The 19,408-nt window shown below is 35.5% G+C and overlaps 1 protein-coding gene across 1 annotated transcript in view; it reads right to left on the bottom strand.

The window, feature by feature from the left end:
- Positions 1–9,353: 9,353 nt before the first annotated feature.
- The window catches only part of LOC149552715 (Rho GTPase-activating protein), a 58,566-nt gene continuing 48,511 nt past the window's right edge, over positions 9,354–19,408 (bottom strand). The window contains exons 5-6 of the mRNA XM_089788267.1: positions 10,154–10,218; positions 9,354–9,954 (exon numbers count right to left, since the gene is read on the bottom strand). Of these exons, the coding sequence (XP_089644393.1) occupies positions 10,156–10,218 (63 nt within the window). The 3' untranslated portion in view covers positions 9,354–9,954; positions 10,154–10,155. The remainder of the gene's footprint in view (positions 9,955–10,153; positions 10,219–19,408) is intronic.

The following is a 19,408-nucleotide window of genomic DNA, read 5'->3' as shown; positions in this document are numbered from 1 at the left end:
GTAGATTTAAAATCATCAGTTGTACAGAAGTGTGAATCTTTCAAAGAAGAGGTCAGAAGTAGCCATAGGATGAACACTGCACCATGTAAGAAAATCATGTTTGGTCTACAAAAAGTTCAGCATTCAAAAACAACCACCACCACATTCATGCCTGTTAAAAGCTTGAACCTATATCAGCCAAGATGGAATATAAAAGCACGTGTTACATCAAGAAAAAAGATGCACCATTTCAAAAAGCATAGTGGGAGTGGAAAAGTACTTAGTTTTGATGTAATAGATGTTAAAGGGATGGAAACATGTATCACTTTCTTTAATGACATTGCAAATACGCATTATGAGAATGTACAAGTTGGGGTTGTTTATAGCATATCTCGTGGAGTGGTAAAAAGTGTCAATAAATTTTACAATAAACTTAATAGTGGTTTGAAAATAACCCTGACTAAGGATTCTAGAGTCGTATCATGTGAGGATGACCCCTTTATTCCTAAACATCGATTTAGTTTCACTCCAATTGATGAAGTAAAAAATAAGCCAGATAATATTGAAATTGATATTATTGGTGGTGGTGTTTATGTACAAGAAACAGCAACACTAAAACGAAAAGATGGTACAGAGGTCTCGAGGTATCTATTTTAGTTTTATAAATTGTAGTGCAAATGATTGGTTTTAATTCTCTAGCATTATTGAAACGCTCTTCATAGATGATATGATATTGGAAAAATGTTTTAATATTTTAAGAATCACATGTTTACTCCATAGATTCACATAGCATCATCTAGAGACTTACTTGAGATTTTTAGTTCAAGTAGTACAACTTCAAAGACACCGTCAAGTCCTGCTAATTCTATCTCAAAAAATTCATTGGAGGCTTTAACATCAATCAATAACATAGTTTTCAGTTTTGATTTTCTCAAGGATGACATGCTAGCTATATCTGAGGATATTGTACAATAACTTCAGGATGAATGCAACAAGCTTGAATGCATTGAAATAGAGAAAGTGGAAAAATTCCAATATGTTAAATAGAGGTTTTGGGTAACGGTCACTATAGTAGAAGAGTATTATAGTACACTTAAAGAATATTGTTATGTAAAACACTATGGGTATGACAATACTCAACACATGAAGGTTCTTTTCACCAATTATGTAGAACAACTCTAGGAACCACATGTAATGTAAAAAATATAGGTGTAATGGTGTAGTACCTAAGATGGTTTTCCCTAAGTCTCATTTGTAGAGACAAAACTATGGACTCTGAAATGGTGTGCCTATGATGGTTTTCTGTAAGTCTCATTTGTAGAGACAAAACTGTCAACTCAATAATATCTTAATATGATATTCTATCATACATCGTAATAGTCAAAACTGCTTATGCACATAAAAACAACATTGTATTAAAGTAATATGTGTTTTCATTGAAGTAATTATAGAGGTGAGTTATGTTGTATCACCTACTATGCAAAGTCCCAACATTGAAAGAATTCTATATTGGCCCTATGATCTACGACCTACTTAAACTTCGAAAAGGTTAGGCTCTAATTTGTATTCCTTAGAAAGTGATAATAGATTTCACATATTTTGCAGAGATATATATAAACATATCCTCATGGAACCATTAACCATACATGCGGTGAAACTCCTTTATGAGGGAAATGCATGCTTAGCTCCTCAAGTATAGGTATTCTCCATAGAAAGCTTTGGTGGTGGGACGGACCAAAATCAACAATATAAATTGGAGCTATCTGATGGTGTTCATAAACATATGGCAACACTACCAATGAAGTATATCCATTATATCACAAACCACGATATCCAAATAGGGACAATTGTACCCTTAACAGAATACAACTGCTCTAAAACAAGTAAAGCAAGGTTAGTGACCATCTCTAAAATTACATTTCAATAAACTTCTTACTTTGTGCTTGTGTGGCAGATTTTCTTGCTGACAAGTACTTATCCTATAAATGTGTACGTGAATTATAATAATGGATTTTGATATCATTCATACAGAGCACCTCATACTTGGAAATCCAGAATCTTTATGTCAAGAATGTGTAGATTTAAAATCATCAGTTGTACAGAAGTGTGAATCTTTCAAAGAAGAGGTCAGAAGTAGCCGTAGGATGAACACTGCACCATGTAAGAAAATCATGTTTGGTCTACAAAAAGTTCAGCATTCAAAAACAACCACCACCACATTCATGCCTGTTAAAAGCTTGAACCTATATCAGCCAAGATGGAATATAAAAGCACGTGTTACATCAAAAAAAAAGATGCACCACTTCCAAAAGCATAGTGGGAGTGGAAAAGTATTTAGTTTTGATTTAATAGATGTTAAAGGGACGGAAACATGTATCACTTCTTTAATGACATTGCAAATAGGCATTATGAGAATGTACAAGTTGGGGTTGTTTATAGCATATCTCATGGAGTGGTAAAAAGTGTCAATAAATTTTACAATAAACTTAATAGTGGTTTGAAAATAACCCTGACTAAGGATTCTAGAGTCGTATCATGTGAGGATGACCCCTTTATTCCTAAACATCAATTTAGTTTCACTCCAATTGATGAAGTAAAAAATAAGCCAAATAATATTGAAATTGATATTATTGGTGGTGTTGTTTATGTACAAGAAACAGCAACACTAAAACGAAAAGATGGTACAAAGGTCTCGAGGTATACTATCAAGTTGGTGGACGTATCTTGCAGTACTATTGATGTCACTCTTTGAGGGGCACCCACAGAGCGTGAAGCGATAGATCTCCAACAAAAGTATTACCTCCAAGAAACAATCATACTTGCTATCAAAGGTGGTCATGTCTCTGAATTCCATGGAAAGGTAATAAGTACATCAAATACAACAAATTCGATGATGGACCCCAATATAGAGGAAACCAACCAATTGAAGGACTGGTATACAAAAGTGCAGGGTATAGCAAAACAACTAGTGGGTGTATTGTTTCCAACCACAAGGATGGCAATCAATGATATACAGGGACAAGCCTCCCAAACATCCCAAGACTTCGACTGTGTTATGAAAGCAACAATAGTATACTTTAAATGTGAAAAATTATACTACCCAGCTTGTACAAATACAATAAATGGAAAGCAATGCAAAAGGTTAGAGAAAGGTGATGATGAAAGCCTATTTTGCTCTAAATGTGACTCAGTAGTTACTGAATACAATTGCCAATATATATTATACAAATGAAATTGCAAGACCACACACAAACAATTTGGGCTATTGCATTTGATGAAGTTGCATTAGACTTTGTGGGGATACCCGCTCAAGCATTGTATAACTTGCAATTTGATGATGATGTTGAAAGGCCAGCTAAATAGGTAACCAGAGATCTAATACCTATTTACACTAACATGCAATAGTGAAATGTATGATGAAGAAGAACGTGTCAATGTAACTATTACAAAGATATCACACATAGATTTCAGTTCGGGAAGTAATATTTTGCTTGAGCAAATTAAAGGCATGTGTAATGTTGAAAATTAAGCACAATAGTGGGCATTGGTGTACATTTATGCATCACTACATTGTATACTTCTTACAATACGTAGACAACTATACAAACTTTTGGTGTGTTAATGAACTAGAGATCTAAATAGATGTCCACAATGAACAATGTAATGTGATGAAATAATATGAATGAATGTTTTAGCATGAGTAAAATGTTATCAAGCATCTAAAACTGTATTTCTTTACTATGCACACACTATTTACTATACAATTCATGGACCTTTCAAAAATTACTATTATCAAACTTTTACTATGTATAATATTCCTAAGCTAATTTAGACTGATCAAACAACAAGTTACCCAGTCCAACTCGAACCATTCTGAAAAAAGATGGCCTGCAAATGTCAATTTTTTTAATATGAAATGACATAACTATCAAACATAAAAATGTATTCATATTGTAAAAATGAATACATAGTTCCAACAATTATTAATAAGTGCATTGACGATATATAATACTTAAAACACCATTCCATCAATTTGAAAAGAAGCTCCTTCTTGTTTGGAATAGTACATTGACAAATGTTGTTTGATGCATTGATAGATGGAAGACACAAATGTGTCCAATCAGCATAAAGAGCTAACTTCTCAAGAGATTGTTGCACGAAAAGCTCGAGATAGAAATTGAGCCTATTACACTCAACATAAGGACGCAATAGCAGCTCGTAGAAAGCAAAAATAGCAGACAAAACCAAATGCATGGGAAAGTAGAAAAAGGTACATGTGTTGAAATCCATGATACCCAACAATCACGACATTGTGAATCCAACCATGATTCCTATGTACATAATAAAGAGAGTAAAGGAAATGAGACGTACACGATATCAAGAGAAACAGGGAGGCCAGTATGAGAAGCAAGAAAGAGATGACCATATGGAATCATGTACAACATTAAAGACTGATATAAAATTTATGACAGCAATGAAGCATTTTTGGCAGCAATTGGATGCACTTCCTCATGAGCAAACATGTACTATATGTAGTGAATGTTACCCAAGCATGCACCTCCACCAAACAGGTTGTACTGTAATATATAAAAGATGTATCAATGAAAAGGGTACACATAGGTTTTGAGCACTCAATAATATGGATCCTGGAGAACAACCAAGCATACTCAAAAGATTGTCGCACATAGAAGAAATGCTTATTGCTAGGGAAGATCCAATGTTACAAGTATCTCATGCATTTGGAAGACAATACAAATATAGTGGGCATACAATAAGTTTTCCACAAGATATACAAACTATTGCAAATGTGTTAACATAACAAATTGAAGATCTGGACATATTAATTGTACAAAGAATGAGCACAAAAGAAAGCTCTTATGATTGTTTTGTGAAAAGAAGCCATGTTACAAATGCATTACAATATAAAATTAAGAATGATCTGTATTACCATGATGTTGTTTTCAGTATGGAGAACTTGGCCCAACTTCCTAAGCCAACAACCAATATTTTAAGTATGTTAGACATTGTGAACACGAAGGAAGACACATTTGTGGTTGCATCCCAAATTCAGGGGGATGAAGATAGTGATGATACAATTCCTACACAAACTTCTTCAATGGTGCCTAAGTTTCCAAGTAGACAACGTGTATTGGACATCATGAAACGGGTATTAGACATCGATGATTCCATAGAGGATATTTTGGATTGGCCTCCGATAGATCCATCCCTTGTAAATGAGTATACTACAGAAGGATTGTTTGACATAGCATTTTCAGCTCTATTTCCTAATGGAATTGCACAACCAATGCAAGCATGGATGCGAGATGTACATATACATGAGTATGTCCTGCACTTGATTGGATACTATGATCAAAGATTTGGGAAACATCCTAGGTTTCATTATTTTGTTTATAATATGATGATGCGCCATTGTAGTCATAGAATTGCAGCAATATTTGTGAAAAAAATATTGACAAGAACATATCAACAACGATTGAAAACCTTCGCATACACTTAACTCAACTTCGGGACACACAGCTCATTGAAAAACTCATGCACTATGCCTCCATGATGTGAAGCACGAGGCCATACTAGAATAAGCGCCGCATCGAATTGACAAATATGATCAACCAACTCAGAATGCCTACCCTCTTCTTCACATTGAGTCTTGCAGATATGAAATGGCCAGATCTACAAAGATTATTGATTCACGGTATTCCAATTGAAATGCAAACAAACAAACATCGTTTGGACAATGTGGTGAATAATCCTCATATGACATCATTATATCTTCACCAACGGTTCATAATTTTTCATGAAGTAGTAATTGAGAAGCTCCTTGGCGCAACAAATTAGTGGTATAAAATTGAATGGAAACATCGGGGAACTGGACATGTACATGGATTTATTTGGCTCCCAAATGCACCAAACATTGACAAAATTGATTGGAATAATGATGCAAAAGTCAAGCATGCAAGGCAATATTTTGATAACTATGTTAGTGCAAGGAATCCTCAAGATGCATCTCATAGAGGTAATATCGTGTAACGGTCACCATCGGATGACCCTTGTTTGCTAGACTCACATGAGATTTGTATTGCAGACCTCGCCCATGATTATGAAGAGCTGGTCAATCGAGTCCAAAGACATACAAAATGTAGCGAACAAACGTGTCTACGCAAAAAGGGTAATAAGATGATATGTCATTATAAAGCTCCATGGAAAGAAGAACAATTTTTTACATTATCTTGTGATGGTACTGGAAAGGCTCGATGTGAACCTGCAAGAAATGATGATCGACTAAATATCCACTACCCAGAGATGCTTTCAATTTGGAGGGCTAATATCGATTGCCAACCTATTGTTTCTCGTGCACTTGTGCTCAAATACATTGCCAAGTATGTAGCAAAAGCAGAGAGATGGTCAGAGACATGTTCTAAAGTTCTTAAACAAATATCTCTAAAACAAAAGCCAGATGATGCAGCCCTCATAACATACCAAAAAAAATTGTCAGAGGTTATTGTAAAGAGAGATATAGGTGCATAAGAAACATGTTGTACACTTGATTTGTGTCACACTCTAAACCATTCTATCCAAACAATTTCATGAGTTGGAATGCTTAGATGTCGGCTTAGAGCTCCCTATCCACGGAGTGCAAGAAGCTAGTATTCAAGCATGAAGGCTCTCAGCCAAGCCTTAGAAATGTGCTTCTTGCTAGTAAACCATGCAATGGGAGGTTCTTTGAGACAAGAGCAAGAATGCAAGTGTCTACAATGAGTTCCTCAAAGATGCAATGCAAGATGGAAGACTAAACTTGAATGGAAATGCAAGATGCAACTATGCTAAACATGGATGAGAGTATTACAAAACCAAATATTTAAACTATGTGAGATTATTGCAAGAAATCAAAGCTAAACTAAAATGCAACTATGCTAAGAATGCCATATGATCTTATGCTAATATGATGGAATGAGAGAATGAGACAAAAAATGAGAAGTTCTCCACAAAGTTCCAAAGAAACCTATTAAAAAACCTGCAACATGACAATATTCAAAAGATGGATTGAGGGGGAAAGCTCTCTCCCTTTTAAAGATGTATGGACAGTAGAGATCAAGATGAAGATGGTGGATGATCAACGGTAGAATTCAAAAAGATGAGTGATCCATGTGCACACACAAGTCAACCAATAGAATATATATAAGACAAAAGTCACAAAGCCTTTTCTTTTAATTGCAAAATAGAAAAAAGACTTTATGTGTGCACTTTAAGTGGGTTAGAAGAATGGGATATTTTATTTAATTAAAAGGGGACATGTTCTTTTAATCAAATAATGAACTTAGGATAGCATAGTCAAACTATAGGTTATAATCAAATAAATTGATTATTAGCAATTTGGCTTAGGTAAGTGATTAAATTAATTTAGCCAAAATGCTAAGAAAGGGGCTAATAGTCTAGATGACTATTTTTAGGTGATTACACATGTCACATGTTGCAAAAGCTCCCCCTCATTGTTCGTCGTAGGCCTTTCATCTCTTTGAATGTTGGATGAAAAGTGTTGCATCATATCACTAAAACATCATAAAGGAGTAGTATAAGAGAGGTTTTGACCAGCCCTACATCACAAAGTAAGAGCGAATTACTCACACTAGCACCAACAGGAGTGGCTGCATTTAATATACATGCTTAGACAATACATGCAAGGCTAAAAATACTTATTAAAGAGATGCAACTATTACAGAACAAAGCCTTAACCACATTCCAAGAAGAAATGAAATATATTAAAAATATCCTTATAGATGAGATGAGCTTCATAGGAACAAAGTTGTTTCTTAAAGTTGATAACAGACTACATGAAGCCTTCCCCCGTCAAGAACATGAATATTTTGGTGGTGTTTCAATGATACTATTTGGTGACTTAGCCCACTTACCACCTATAATGGACAAACCTATCTATACATCACATTCTACTGCTAAGTTATTATGAGATCAATTCACAATTGTCATCACTTTGCACACGATTATTCGACAAGTAGGAGGCGACAACATACAAGAATGATTTCGTCAAATGTTAATATCCAAGATGCAAATCCAACAGAGGATGACTGGAAGCTATTAATGACATGTGCAAACATACACCTAACAGCATCTGAAAATACAACATTCAATGGTGTTACACAGTTATTTGCAACTAATGAGGCCGTAAAACTACATGATAGGAAGATGTTGAAATCATTGAATTCTCCAATTGAATTGAGTACAGCAATGTATTCTCTAAGTGATAACAATAATATTGTGGATGAGGAATGGCTTGAAAAACATGTGCTCCTTTGTAAGGGGCAATGCATCTGCTTACAACAAATATATGGATAGAGACGAGATTAGTGAGTGTAGCCCTTGGTGAGGTTGTTGATATTATTTGTTGGCCAAAATGTAAACCACCAAGTCTTCCCATGTACGTTATCGTGTGTTTCGATAATTATAGTGGGCCATCATGGGATGAACATGATCCAAAGACCATATCAATTGTTCCAACCACATTAGGAAGCCGAAGACAACTCCCACTCACTATGTCATGAGCTATTACCATACATAAATCATAAGGGCTAACACTTTGGAAAGCAACAGTTGACATAGGCGGAATAGAGAGACAAGGGATGACATTTACAGCTATTTCAAGAGTAAAATCCCTAACTAATCTTCATATTCAGCCCGCTTTTACCTTAGAAAGGTATGTGAAAATGAGAAATAACCCATACACAATTAAACATGAGAAAGAAGAATCTTGCCTCGATCAATTAGCAGTAGAAACAAGATGCAACTATTTTGCATCCATGAAGTAAAACTAAATAGAGATATCACAATCAGCATAACCTTGTCAAGGCTAGTGAAAAATTAACTTGTGGTAAATACTGTAACATCATCTTATATATCAAACTATCGGCGTTATTATTGCACCTTCAAAGGTGCAAGTGCTAGTTATGTTGTTATTGTTGTTATTTAAATTTGATACTAGTTTATAGAAAGGGTTTTGGCTCAATTCAACTATAAAATTATTAAAAGTTTACTTTTTTTACCATTCTATTGCATAACTTAATCAAAACATAATTTTAATTTAAAATATATATTTTTAATGAATCTTTCAATTTATATTTGCACTATTCTGAAGTTTCCCTCTTTTCTCTTTAAAAAACCCTAAATTGCAATCCCTTCACAACCAACACATTTTCTCACATTTTCTCCTCTATTTGTTCTGATTTTAGTTAGTCCGTTCTTGCTCAGTATTAAAGTATTGAAGTATTAAAATGTATAAACATATCATGAGGAACCTATCCAATTGCTGCTTACCCATCGGACAAAAGTAGTTTGCAACTAAATAAACCAGCAACGAATTTGTTTACCAACATTAACCATAGCCATAAAATGAACCTTTTTTATGTTTATATCAACACGCTCCCATCGTGGATAAGCATGCATCAAACTTCGGATTTTGTCAATGATTGTAGGTACAATCAAGTTACAACGCAACTTGAAAATCATCATATGAAACATCATAAACTTCATATAAGAGAGATTTATGTTTTTCAATAGAAATTATAATGCGGGGACCATTCCAACGGTAACTTAAAAAATTATATCGCGCCCTTCTCCAAGCCATAAACAAGCATACCTCAAACTCGGTGTATCATCAATGACAGTGGATCTGTTTCTCTTTACAAATATTTGAACATGAACAGAAGACTAGCTATCTCTATGTACATCCTGCTAACTAACAGGCGGAAAAAATTATAGTAAAACATCTTCTAAACCAAGAATTCGCACGAAACATAATTCTGGTGTAATCGACAGTACATATTGGTTGAACTTTTAACTCATGATATGTGATGAGCATCTGCTAGCATGAATTTATCAATTTGCAGACCACCTTACACTACTGAACAGTATTGTAGGTGAAAAATTGCAGACCAGCTTCTGCAACTGAAGAGAATGGCAGGTGATTCGAATACATCAGTACACATAATATATACAACAATGCAAAAGAGCAAATGGAACACCTAAGCAACACAGAGTAATTAAACAACTGAAAATACATTGTCTGATATTATTTTCAAACAATAAATGAAATATCATCTGCTATATGGATATCTTTAACAGGGCATAGAAGTGAGCTTACTACCTTTACATTTTCTTGGAAGCTCTTTTCTTGGACTTTTTCTTAGACTTTCGAGAATTTTTACTTTCCTGTCATCAAAGAATTTATTTATTAGTATAGATCTCGACAATTTAAACAGGTTCAATTCTTCAAATTAGAAAAATTGCTGTCTTATCGCTGAATTGAAGGACAGCTTAATGCACAAAGAATAATCTCCAACTAATAAGACTGATTACACGAAAGTTCATTCCTAAGCAAACAATCAGTAGAGTACTCTAAAGAATATCCAATTAAAAGGTTTTCTGCTTACTCTGGACGATGCATCCAGAGTATGTCAAAGCCCACCAAAACAAGAATGAGACAGACCAAAGAGCATATAGCGTTAGTAGTTGCTGAAAACAACTGAAAAAGACAGTTTGTCTCCAACATTTCAGATCTCACCATCAGATCCATCTTCTAGGATAAGTTGATTGAAGCTATGCATTTCTACGGTGTTTCCAGAGTGCCGACACAGAAGGCAGGGAAAGCATTTCCAAGTCATTCCCCAGCGGGCCATTTTTAGGGTACAGCAGGGGTTGACACAATTTTTCATTTATTTACATACATATATTAAAATATTATATAGAGAGAGGGGGAAGAGAGATATGTTAATAACTGATAACAATATCAATATGTAAACAAATCACAAGAGCTCTAGTGTAACAGCATAACAAATTTCAATAATCATTATAACAACAGCTTCAAACGTCAAAGCACCCTGGTCTATCAATATCCGAAAGTCTCAAACATGTATCTAGAAGTCTCAAACATCAAAATAAGAGTCTATGAATCTAACCTCAATTGGGCAATAATATTATAATATCCAAAGACTAACCATACAAGTCACTATCAACCTCTAGAAGACGTGGCTCATCCAATGGTGGCTACTATGGTCAGTGCCAAATAGTAGACATTTTCAGAGCAAATAAAGTACAGTCATATAAAGAAATAAAATAGTTCATTTTTTTTATTTCTAAACTCAAGGATAAAACTTTTAAAGCATAGTATCAAGACTTGGACTTGGCATGACTCAGAAAATTAAACCACTATAACTTTCAATGTGTATTTCATGGACTATATTTGATTCTCATTTTTGAAATTAGAATAGCTATTTTGATTCTCATAAGTATGATATTTTGAATATATTTGTTTTGATTCTCGTATATGGAGGTTGAGGTATTGGAGACAGGAGGGGTGCATCTCCTTGGTGTTCCACTGTCACCAAATGATGACGGACGTTTTTCTAGCATTTTGGAGGTTGAGGTATTCGAGACAGGATGGGGACATCCCCTCGATGTTCTACGGTCCCCGGGACAACTAGAGGACAAGGACGTAGAGTTTGGGGCGAGGGATGCATCCCCCTTTCACAATTATATTACTGTAATTTATTACTAGCGCTTGCACCAGAAGGAGGTGCAATGATTCCGCCAATAGTAATATATACTCTATTATTTGTTGTAGAAGAGAAATAAGGAAAGCGAACTCTGAATCTTAGTAGGGCAGCTTGAATATGTTCACTTTGGAGTGAACATGTCGAGGCTAAACAAAACATTGAGACATGACACCACCAAATTCCAAGCCTCAGAAATAGATGCTTAGCATTAAATTTAAAAGCAATTTGTCATTAGGTATTGAGTAACTACAATGTCAACTCGGTCCTTAGAACAACTTAACCTTATTGAGAACTATATTTTCATTACTTGCAATTTGTGTCTACATAGTCAACAAGGTTTGATTTTGTCCATTTCCTCAAAGCCTGAAATCATTCTCACATTTCCTTGAGGCATTTTGTCAAATACTTCATGTATCTTGTTTTTATGTCCTCAATTTGCATGCATGTCTATGACAGCATTTCCAGCTCTACTATCTGGCCAAAATCCCCCTTTGATTGTGTTATTATCATAGTTACACCGCCCTCCGAGATGGGGGGACAGCAGGATGAGGGGACAAGTTTCCGAGACCAGGGTACAGAGAGGCCTTGATTTGGGGACAGCGGCAGGGGATGGGGGGTGTGGTGGGGTGTATATACTATACATATGGTACTTAAAATGCTAGTTATGAAAAGATGTACTACAATTATACTGTCAGTTTTAGTGATCTCTGATGGATAAAACTATTACAATAAATATAGATATCAATAGATACTCTTACTTGAATAACTGTAGTGCAGAGTTGTCCTTCAAATAATGGTGATCTCGAATTGCTGAGATGTTGAATCTCCTTCACTGTATATTAATGATAATACAGACTATAGAATGAATATAATGATAGTCTTCCAAATTAGATCACAGAGGAATTCTGGAAAATATTCTGCAAGGTTTAATATGCAGATCGCTGGGTCTGTGATGCCTTAGATTGATGACATTCCCATCGATCTGCATTCTGTTTATATAGATATGCAAAGAGTCATGCCCCATAGAGTCATGACTCTACATGGCCTTTGGCCACATAGGGTCATGCCTCTACAGAGGCACAACTAACTAATAGTTAGTTTAAACCAAATCAACACATGATCGGTAGTAAGACTCCCGATGACATAAGATGTCCGCCAATAATCTTAAACAAGATATTGCCTGCCAATAGTAATACCAATCATCTAATACAAGTTAAGATGTTTATCTAAACATGTATAATGTAAATAACCTCAATGTCTGTTATTAGATAAACCTGATATAGATTCGCACATTGTCTGATAAACAATATTACTTCTACAGAGGCTATACATCAACACTCCCTCTTAGCAAGGGAGAAGTAATACACCTTCAGAATAGAATATCTGATCTTAACATTCTGAAACAGTGACTGGTCAAATAATTAAAATCACCATGCTATGAACACTATCATAACATATATTATGATCTCTAATTGTCCAAAACAATATCTAGAGTAAACATAATGGATATGTTATCTATGATCTCTAATTGTCCGAAACAATATCTAGAGATGTCCATGATAACATAATAGATTCATTACCCATGATCTCTAATTGTCTGAAACAATATCTAGAGATGTCCATGGTAACATACTTGGTTCGTTATCTATGATCTCTAATTCTCTGAAACAATATCTAGAGATGTCCATGATAACAAGCCTATCATTTGCAAGATCGTCACCTTACAAATGATTACCTCCTAAATATATATGTCCATGAATGATCGTCACCTTTCATTACATATTTGATGCAACTAAATAACAATAGAAGCATAAACTCACATGAATTGAAAATTTAAATTCAATATTCAATATTACAAATTAATCATACCAAGTTTTTCTCTGAAATATTTCAACTTCACTTTAGCAAGAGGCTTAGTAAAGTTATCTGTTGTTTGCTCATTAGTATTGATGTACTCCAGTTGAATGATTCCTTGATTCACCATATCTCTAATGTAGTGGTAAGAAATTTCAATATGTTTGAAACGATTGTGGAAAACTGGATTAGTTGAAAGTTTGATGCAACTTTGATTATCACAATGAATCACAATGGGCTTCAAAGGTCTTTTGAACAAATTTGCTAACAACTTCCATAGCCATACTGCTTCTCTAGCACCCAAGGAAGATGCAATGTATTCTACTTCGGTAGAACTAAATGCAATTGAAGATTGTTTTTTGCTGAACCAAGGAACCATTCCAAATCCTAGACTAAAGCAACATCCAAAAGTACTCTTACGTTTAGTAGGACTGCCTGCCCAATCGGAATTAGAATATCCATGAGGTTTGATGTTAACTTTATCATATTTGATTCCCATGCTAATAGTACCCTTTAGATACCTCAAAATGTATTTAGTTGCATGTAGATGTACCTTCTTTGGTGCACACATAAACTGGCTCACGGTGTTAGTATCATAGCATATATCAAGACAAGTATTCATCAAATACATTAAAGACCCAATGATTTGCCTGTAGTAAGTAGAATCTGTAGGTTCTTATTTGATCATATCATCCTTCAACTTGTGTAGATTGACTTCCATAGGAGTAGAAGCTAGTTTACATTCCATCATTCCAAATTTTGTTAAAATGTTGACTATATATTTTCCTTGATTCAAAAAAATATAGTTATCCTGTTGCCAGACTTCCAATCCAAGGAAGTAGTGAAGAAGACCTAAACCTTTCATTTCAAACTCTGTTGTGAGTTCTTGTTTGCATTTCTTTATTAGATGTTCTTCACCTATTATTAACAAATCATCAACATATAACACAAGAATAATCATATCATCACCATCTATTTTGAAGTATAAGTTAGGAACAGCTTCATTTTTAGAATATCCTAACTTCATTAGATAGTTGTCTATCCTTTCATACCACGCTCTGGGAGCCTATTTGAGACCATACAGAGCTTTATTTAATTTACAAACGTGAGTTTTGTTGTCATGAGTGTTGAATCCTTTTGGTTGCTCGATATAAACTTCTTCAATTTTGCCATTTAGAAATGTTGTTTTGACATCCATTTGATGAACCTTCCATCCCTTGGATGTTGCAATAGCCAAGATGGTTCTAACTGAAGCTCTAGCAACTGGTGCAAATGTTTCTTCATAATCAATGCCTTCTTTCTGTGAGAAACTTCGTGCTACAAATCTAGCTTTGTATTTTTCAATGCTGCCATCAGATGCATGCTTAATTTTAAATAACCATTTTGAAGAAACAACCGATTTGTTTTTAAGTTTTGGTACAACTGATTGCTTAATGCCTTGAGACAAGGAATGACCTTCTGTTTGATGGGCTCAAATTCCTTCCATATCTCCTCTAATCCTCAGGCCTTTTCTATTATTATGGTGGCCCTGCCATGTGCTTGAACCATCCTTGTGAGAAAATCTTATGCTTGTCCTCTACTATCACCTGCCCATTTCTTTACTATGTTGCAGGCACAATGAACACCCTAGGAAAGGGAAACATAAGGGATAAGTGTTGAATCCCTATGCCTTATGGGGCTCACATATTTGTTTATGATTTTTTTCAAGATCAATTTTTTTGTCACAAGCTCATTGTTTTCTTTTATAAATTTACGCACTCTTTCTTCTATAGCATTTGCATTGCCCCTTAATTCCTCAATCTCCTGCTATGTAGTTGTTGGTCCGATATCAAATGAGCAGGTATGATAATCATCAGGAGTGATCTCATCCCCATTCTTGTCTCCTATAGGAATAGACAAATGCACGGTGCAAGACCTTGCCTCATCCTCGGTGATCCTATGAATCTTCTTTGCTGGTTCAGGTTCCCTTGTTTTCCAAATTCTGCTCAAAAATCTATCAATATCTTCAATAGGAGGAACCTTTTCTTCCCTTCTTCTTTTCTTTATGTCTTCCTTCAGCCACCCAAGAACCTCGAATAAGTCCATATTGTCATTCATCTTCTCAATATAATTAAATCTTTTCAATTCTAAGATTACCTCATCTTCCTCCTCCTGAATATTAGGATTGGGCGCCCTCGTATCGTCATCCAAATCCATTACCAACTAGACTATAGGGAAAGACAGCAATGTTTTTGTATCTTGTTGAACTAAATGCATAGATGAGTTTGCATCCTAACTGCCTTGAGGTAGTACCTTTGTATCTTTGCCTTGCACTGAATCACTGTCTGAAACATGCGTCTCTATCTCCCTAATTGATGAAGAACTAGGAATGGGAGTAGGCATGGTGGGCTTGTGCCTATGGCTCCTCGATTCCCTACTAATTATGCCACTCAATGTATGTGATGCTTCACCCTCCTTATCCTTTTCTTTTAGGACTTGTCTTGCCTTTTGATGCATAATCTTCAAGCACTACGAGTTCCTGCATCGCCTTTGGGATAAGAGTTCTCCTTTTGCATCTTTGCAATAGTGAAGGTGATATCCTGTCTCATCAGCCTGCTTACTTGCTTGTCTACCCATGCCCTTGATTTATTAATTATTTAGCTCATCAAGATCCTCAAATCTGAGGGTTCATCCTTTTGTGACCAATTAGGTGGCTAAATTGCTTTGCTCTTCTCATACTCATAGCTAGGATGAAGTATGTTCCCATCATCTTCAACTTGATCTGTAATGGGGAAGATCCCATAATTTCTCATGAAATCAACTAACATTCTAGACCACCTCTTCCTCCTCGCAAGCTCTTCATCCATATGATTCATCCAATAATTCTCTAAATCTATCTTGTGTTTGTATTATAATCTTTTGTGGGTTTGGATCTTTTGGAATGGATCAAAATCTTTCCTTGCAAGATGTCTTGCCAACTGATAAAATTTTAGCTCCGCACAAAGTGTCCCCACCGCCTGTAGTGAAGGGCAAGACTCAAGCATTTCTCCCAAGTGTGGATGAGGGTAACCCTTTCCTTCTGCATAAGATTGAATTTTGAAACTTGCCAGACCACCTCCAACAAAACTATTTTATTGGTAGTGTACCTAGGGAGCATGTATTGTTCGGAGGAGAAACCCTAGATCTTGATATAAGTGAAGGAAGGGAATTGGATATACCAATTTCCATATAGTTGAATTAATTCAATTGCCTCCTTCGATAATCTCCTATGTGTTTCTCCTTTAAGTATGCGAGTGATGTTCATATTAAAGATGTCATTCAGCCTCCTGTAGCTCGCTCCTCCATGTAACTATAACTCAGAATGGCAATCATAGATCTTGAATTATCCTTTTCCATTCCCAACTTCACCCTGACATATTAGGCCTGGATACTTTATGACATTATGTTCCTTGCCAATGGGTAGACAATGTAATAACTCAAGTAGAAATGCTTTGTTTTCCTTAAGTATTTTAATTGTGCATCTATGTTGTCACTTATTATCCTAGCCCACTTATTACCCTGGCCCAATTTATCATTATTTCACCTACGGCTATCTCCTCTATGAAGTAGAACATCCAAGCATCATAGAAAGTTCTTTGGCCCACTAACCAACCATTTCTTATTTATGATATCCTTGCAGGCGTCTGGCATTTCTTCAAATAGCCTCTTGGTCTCTTCTTAGTCTTCGTCCACATTCCAGAGTGATATGGGATTCCAAAAGTCTCTCTTATTGACTCCTCGCTCAAGAATGCAAGCACCCTTCCTTGAGCCCTGATCATCCTATTGTTTGGATCATAGTTCTTTGCACATTCGACAATGAACTCACTGCAATGGATGGCTAGAGGAAATCCAATTGGCTGGTAAAGTCCATTCTTCACTATATTCACTGCTAGATGTGAAGGTAAGTAATCCCGGTGCCCATTCATTCTCCTCATTCTCCTCCTTAACTAATTCAAATCAAGGTGCTCCATGTTCGTGTCTTTGAATCACTTTGGCTCTGGTGTCCCTGTATAAAGCTCAAAGTTAGCAAGGGCTAAAGAAACAAACAAAATCATAATATTTCGACTTCACAGTCCTTGGATTAGTCTATGAATTCTGTACAAACTCAGTGACCCCATCCCTTGAAAGATCCTAGATAAAATAGGCATTTGGATAAGAATACCAACACAACAATTGATCGACACACTGCCTCAACAATAAAAATTAGTCTTGCTTCTGAATCTGATTTTCTACGGACAAATTGGACAAGTCTGAAGATTGGCTATGGATTTAGCCTTAACAATTTGTTAAACTTACCATACATCATGTTCATGAATTCACTAGTGAATGATAAACCAACTAATCATGCATTAAAACCATGTTCACCATTAAAGCCAACCTTCAAATGTCTGAAGACATACCTGCAACTGCATTTTTGTGAATGAGTTCAAGCACTAAACAGTATTTTGATGTCTAATAACCTCAGGAATACTAAACAATGTCAAATTTATGAATCGGAAGGATTGGGAATTCATTGTGAATTTTAAAGGGAATTGCCCATGTTTTTTACATCTGCAAACATGAGTCTGCAACTCAAGGTTTTCAGACTTATAAAGTCTGCAACAAGTTCAATCAAATGGCCATCAAAAAAAAAAAAAACTCAACCTAGTACAGAAATACCAATTTTCAGACCTGGTCTTCAGACATTTGCATGTAGCAGCCTTGCCTTAAACCCCAAGTGACTGCAAATGGTTGAAAATGGTAGTTTTGGTGTGGGGATTGATTTGTAAACAAGTTTGGAATGCTTTAGGGAATTGGTGAGTTTATATGAATTTTCTGAAAATCACCCCTGTTTGAGAATATTCAGACCTTAGGCCTGTAACAAACTTCTATTTCAGACCCTTAATGGCTGCAAAATGGTGTTCAGAATGATGGGAGAGGTCTGCAATAACTTTTGGATCAGCATGCAAACAAAAGCAAACCCAGATTTTTTAAACGAAAATAGATTTTCAGATCCAGTCCTCAGATTTTTAGCCGTGGTAGCCTTACCACAAACTTTCACTGTCCAGAAATGGTTTGAAATGATAAGCAATGGGCAGGAGAATACTTAGCAAACAAGTTTGAACAGGTTGGGCACTTAGGTGATTCTTAATGAGTTTTCTGACAAAATCACCCTTGTTTCTGAAATTTTCAGATCCGGGCTTGCCTACCTCTGATTTGGCCCTCAAATGGCTTCAAGATCGATGCCTAAGGATGGGGAAATGATTTAGATCGAGTCTGCGGACATAACAATCCCTGAGATTGTTCAAAAAATTTATCACTTTCCAAGTAGTCTACAGACCTGGTCTAATAAATCTTTGTATTTGGCCTTCCAATGGCCTTCCATGTCTCAGAATATACTCTCTATAAGTCTGTATTCACAACTAGACCAGTTTAAAAGTCAGGATGAAAATTAAAAGTTTGGCACAAAATTACTTCCATGGAGATCATTCTCAGGTTTCAATCACATTCATGGCTTATCTCAGACTTAAAGCAATGTCACGCCTCCTTCTAATGGCAGCCACATTCCTGCTTCACCTAGACTTCCAATCACCAATGTTGGATCGTGCTTCACCTTGGTCACTTGATCTAGATTTTCCAGACACTTAGCCTTTGCCTTTATAAATCCTCATGATTTCTTCTCTCAATTCATGGCCTTTTAAAGGGGTTCAGCTTTGTTGAGAAACAAGGATCGCTTCTGCAAATGTAATAACATTTCCATCGTATCGATGTGTTCCAAATGCAGATTTAAATGACTTATAAATATGAGAGAAGGAGACATGTCTCTATGGTTAATCATCATTAAATAACATATTAACTATAACATATATATAACTATATGTATATATATATATATAGGTAGATATAAGAGTATTTTCTAAATGATGATTTACCAATAACCATAAAAGATTTATCTCTAGGTCAATTCAATCCGATTGAAGCTACAACCTTAACAC

Source organism: Cupressus sempervirens, chromosome 6, assembly GCF_028749045.1.
Source record: "Cupressus sempervirens isolate cs-2001-9-10 chromosome 6, ASM2874904v1, whole genome shotgun sequence".
Classification (NCBI taxonomy): Eukaryota; Viridiplantae; Streptophyta; class Pinopsida; order Cupressales; family Cupressaceae; genus Cupressus; species Cupressus sempervirens.
This window is presented reverse-complemented; position numbering and strand designations above follow the sequence as displayed.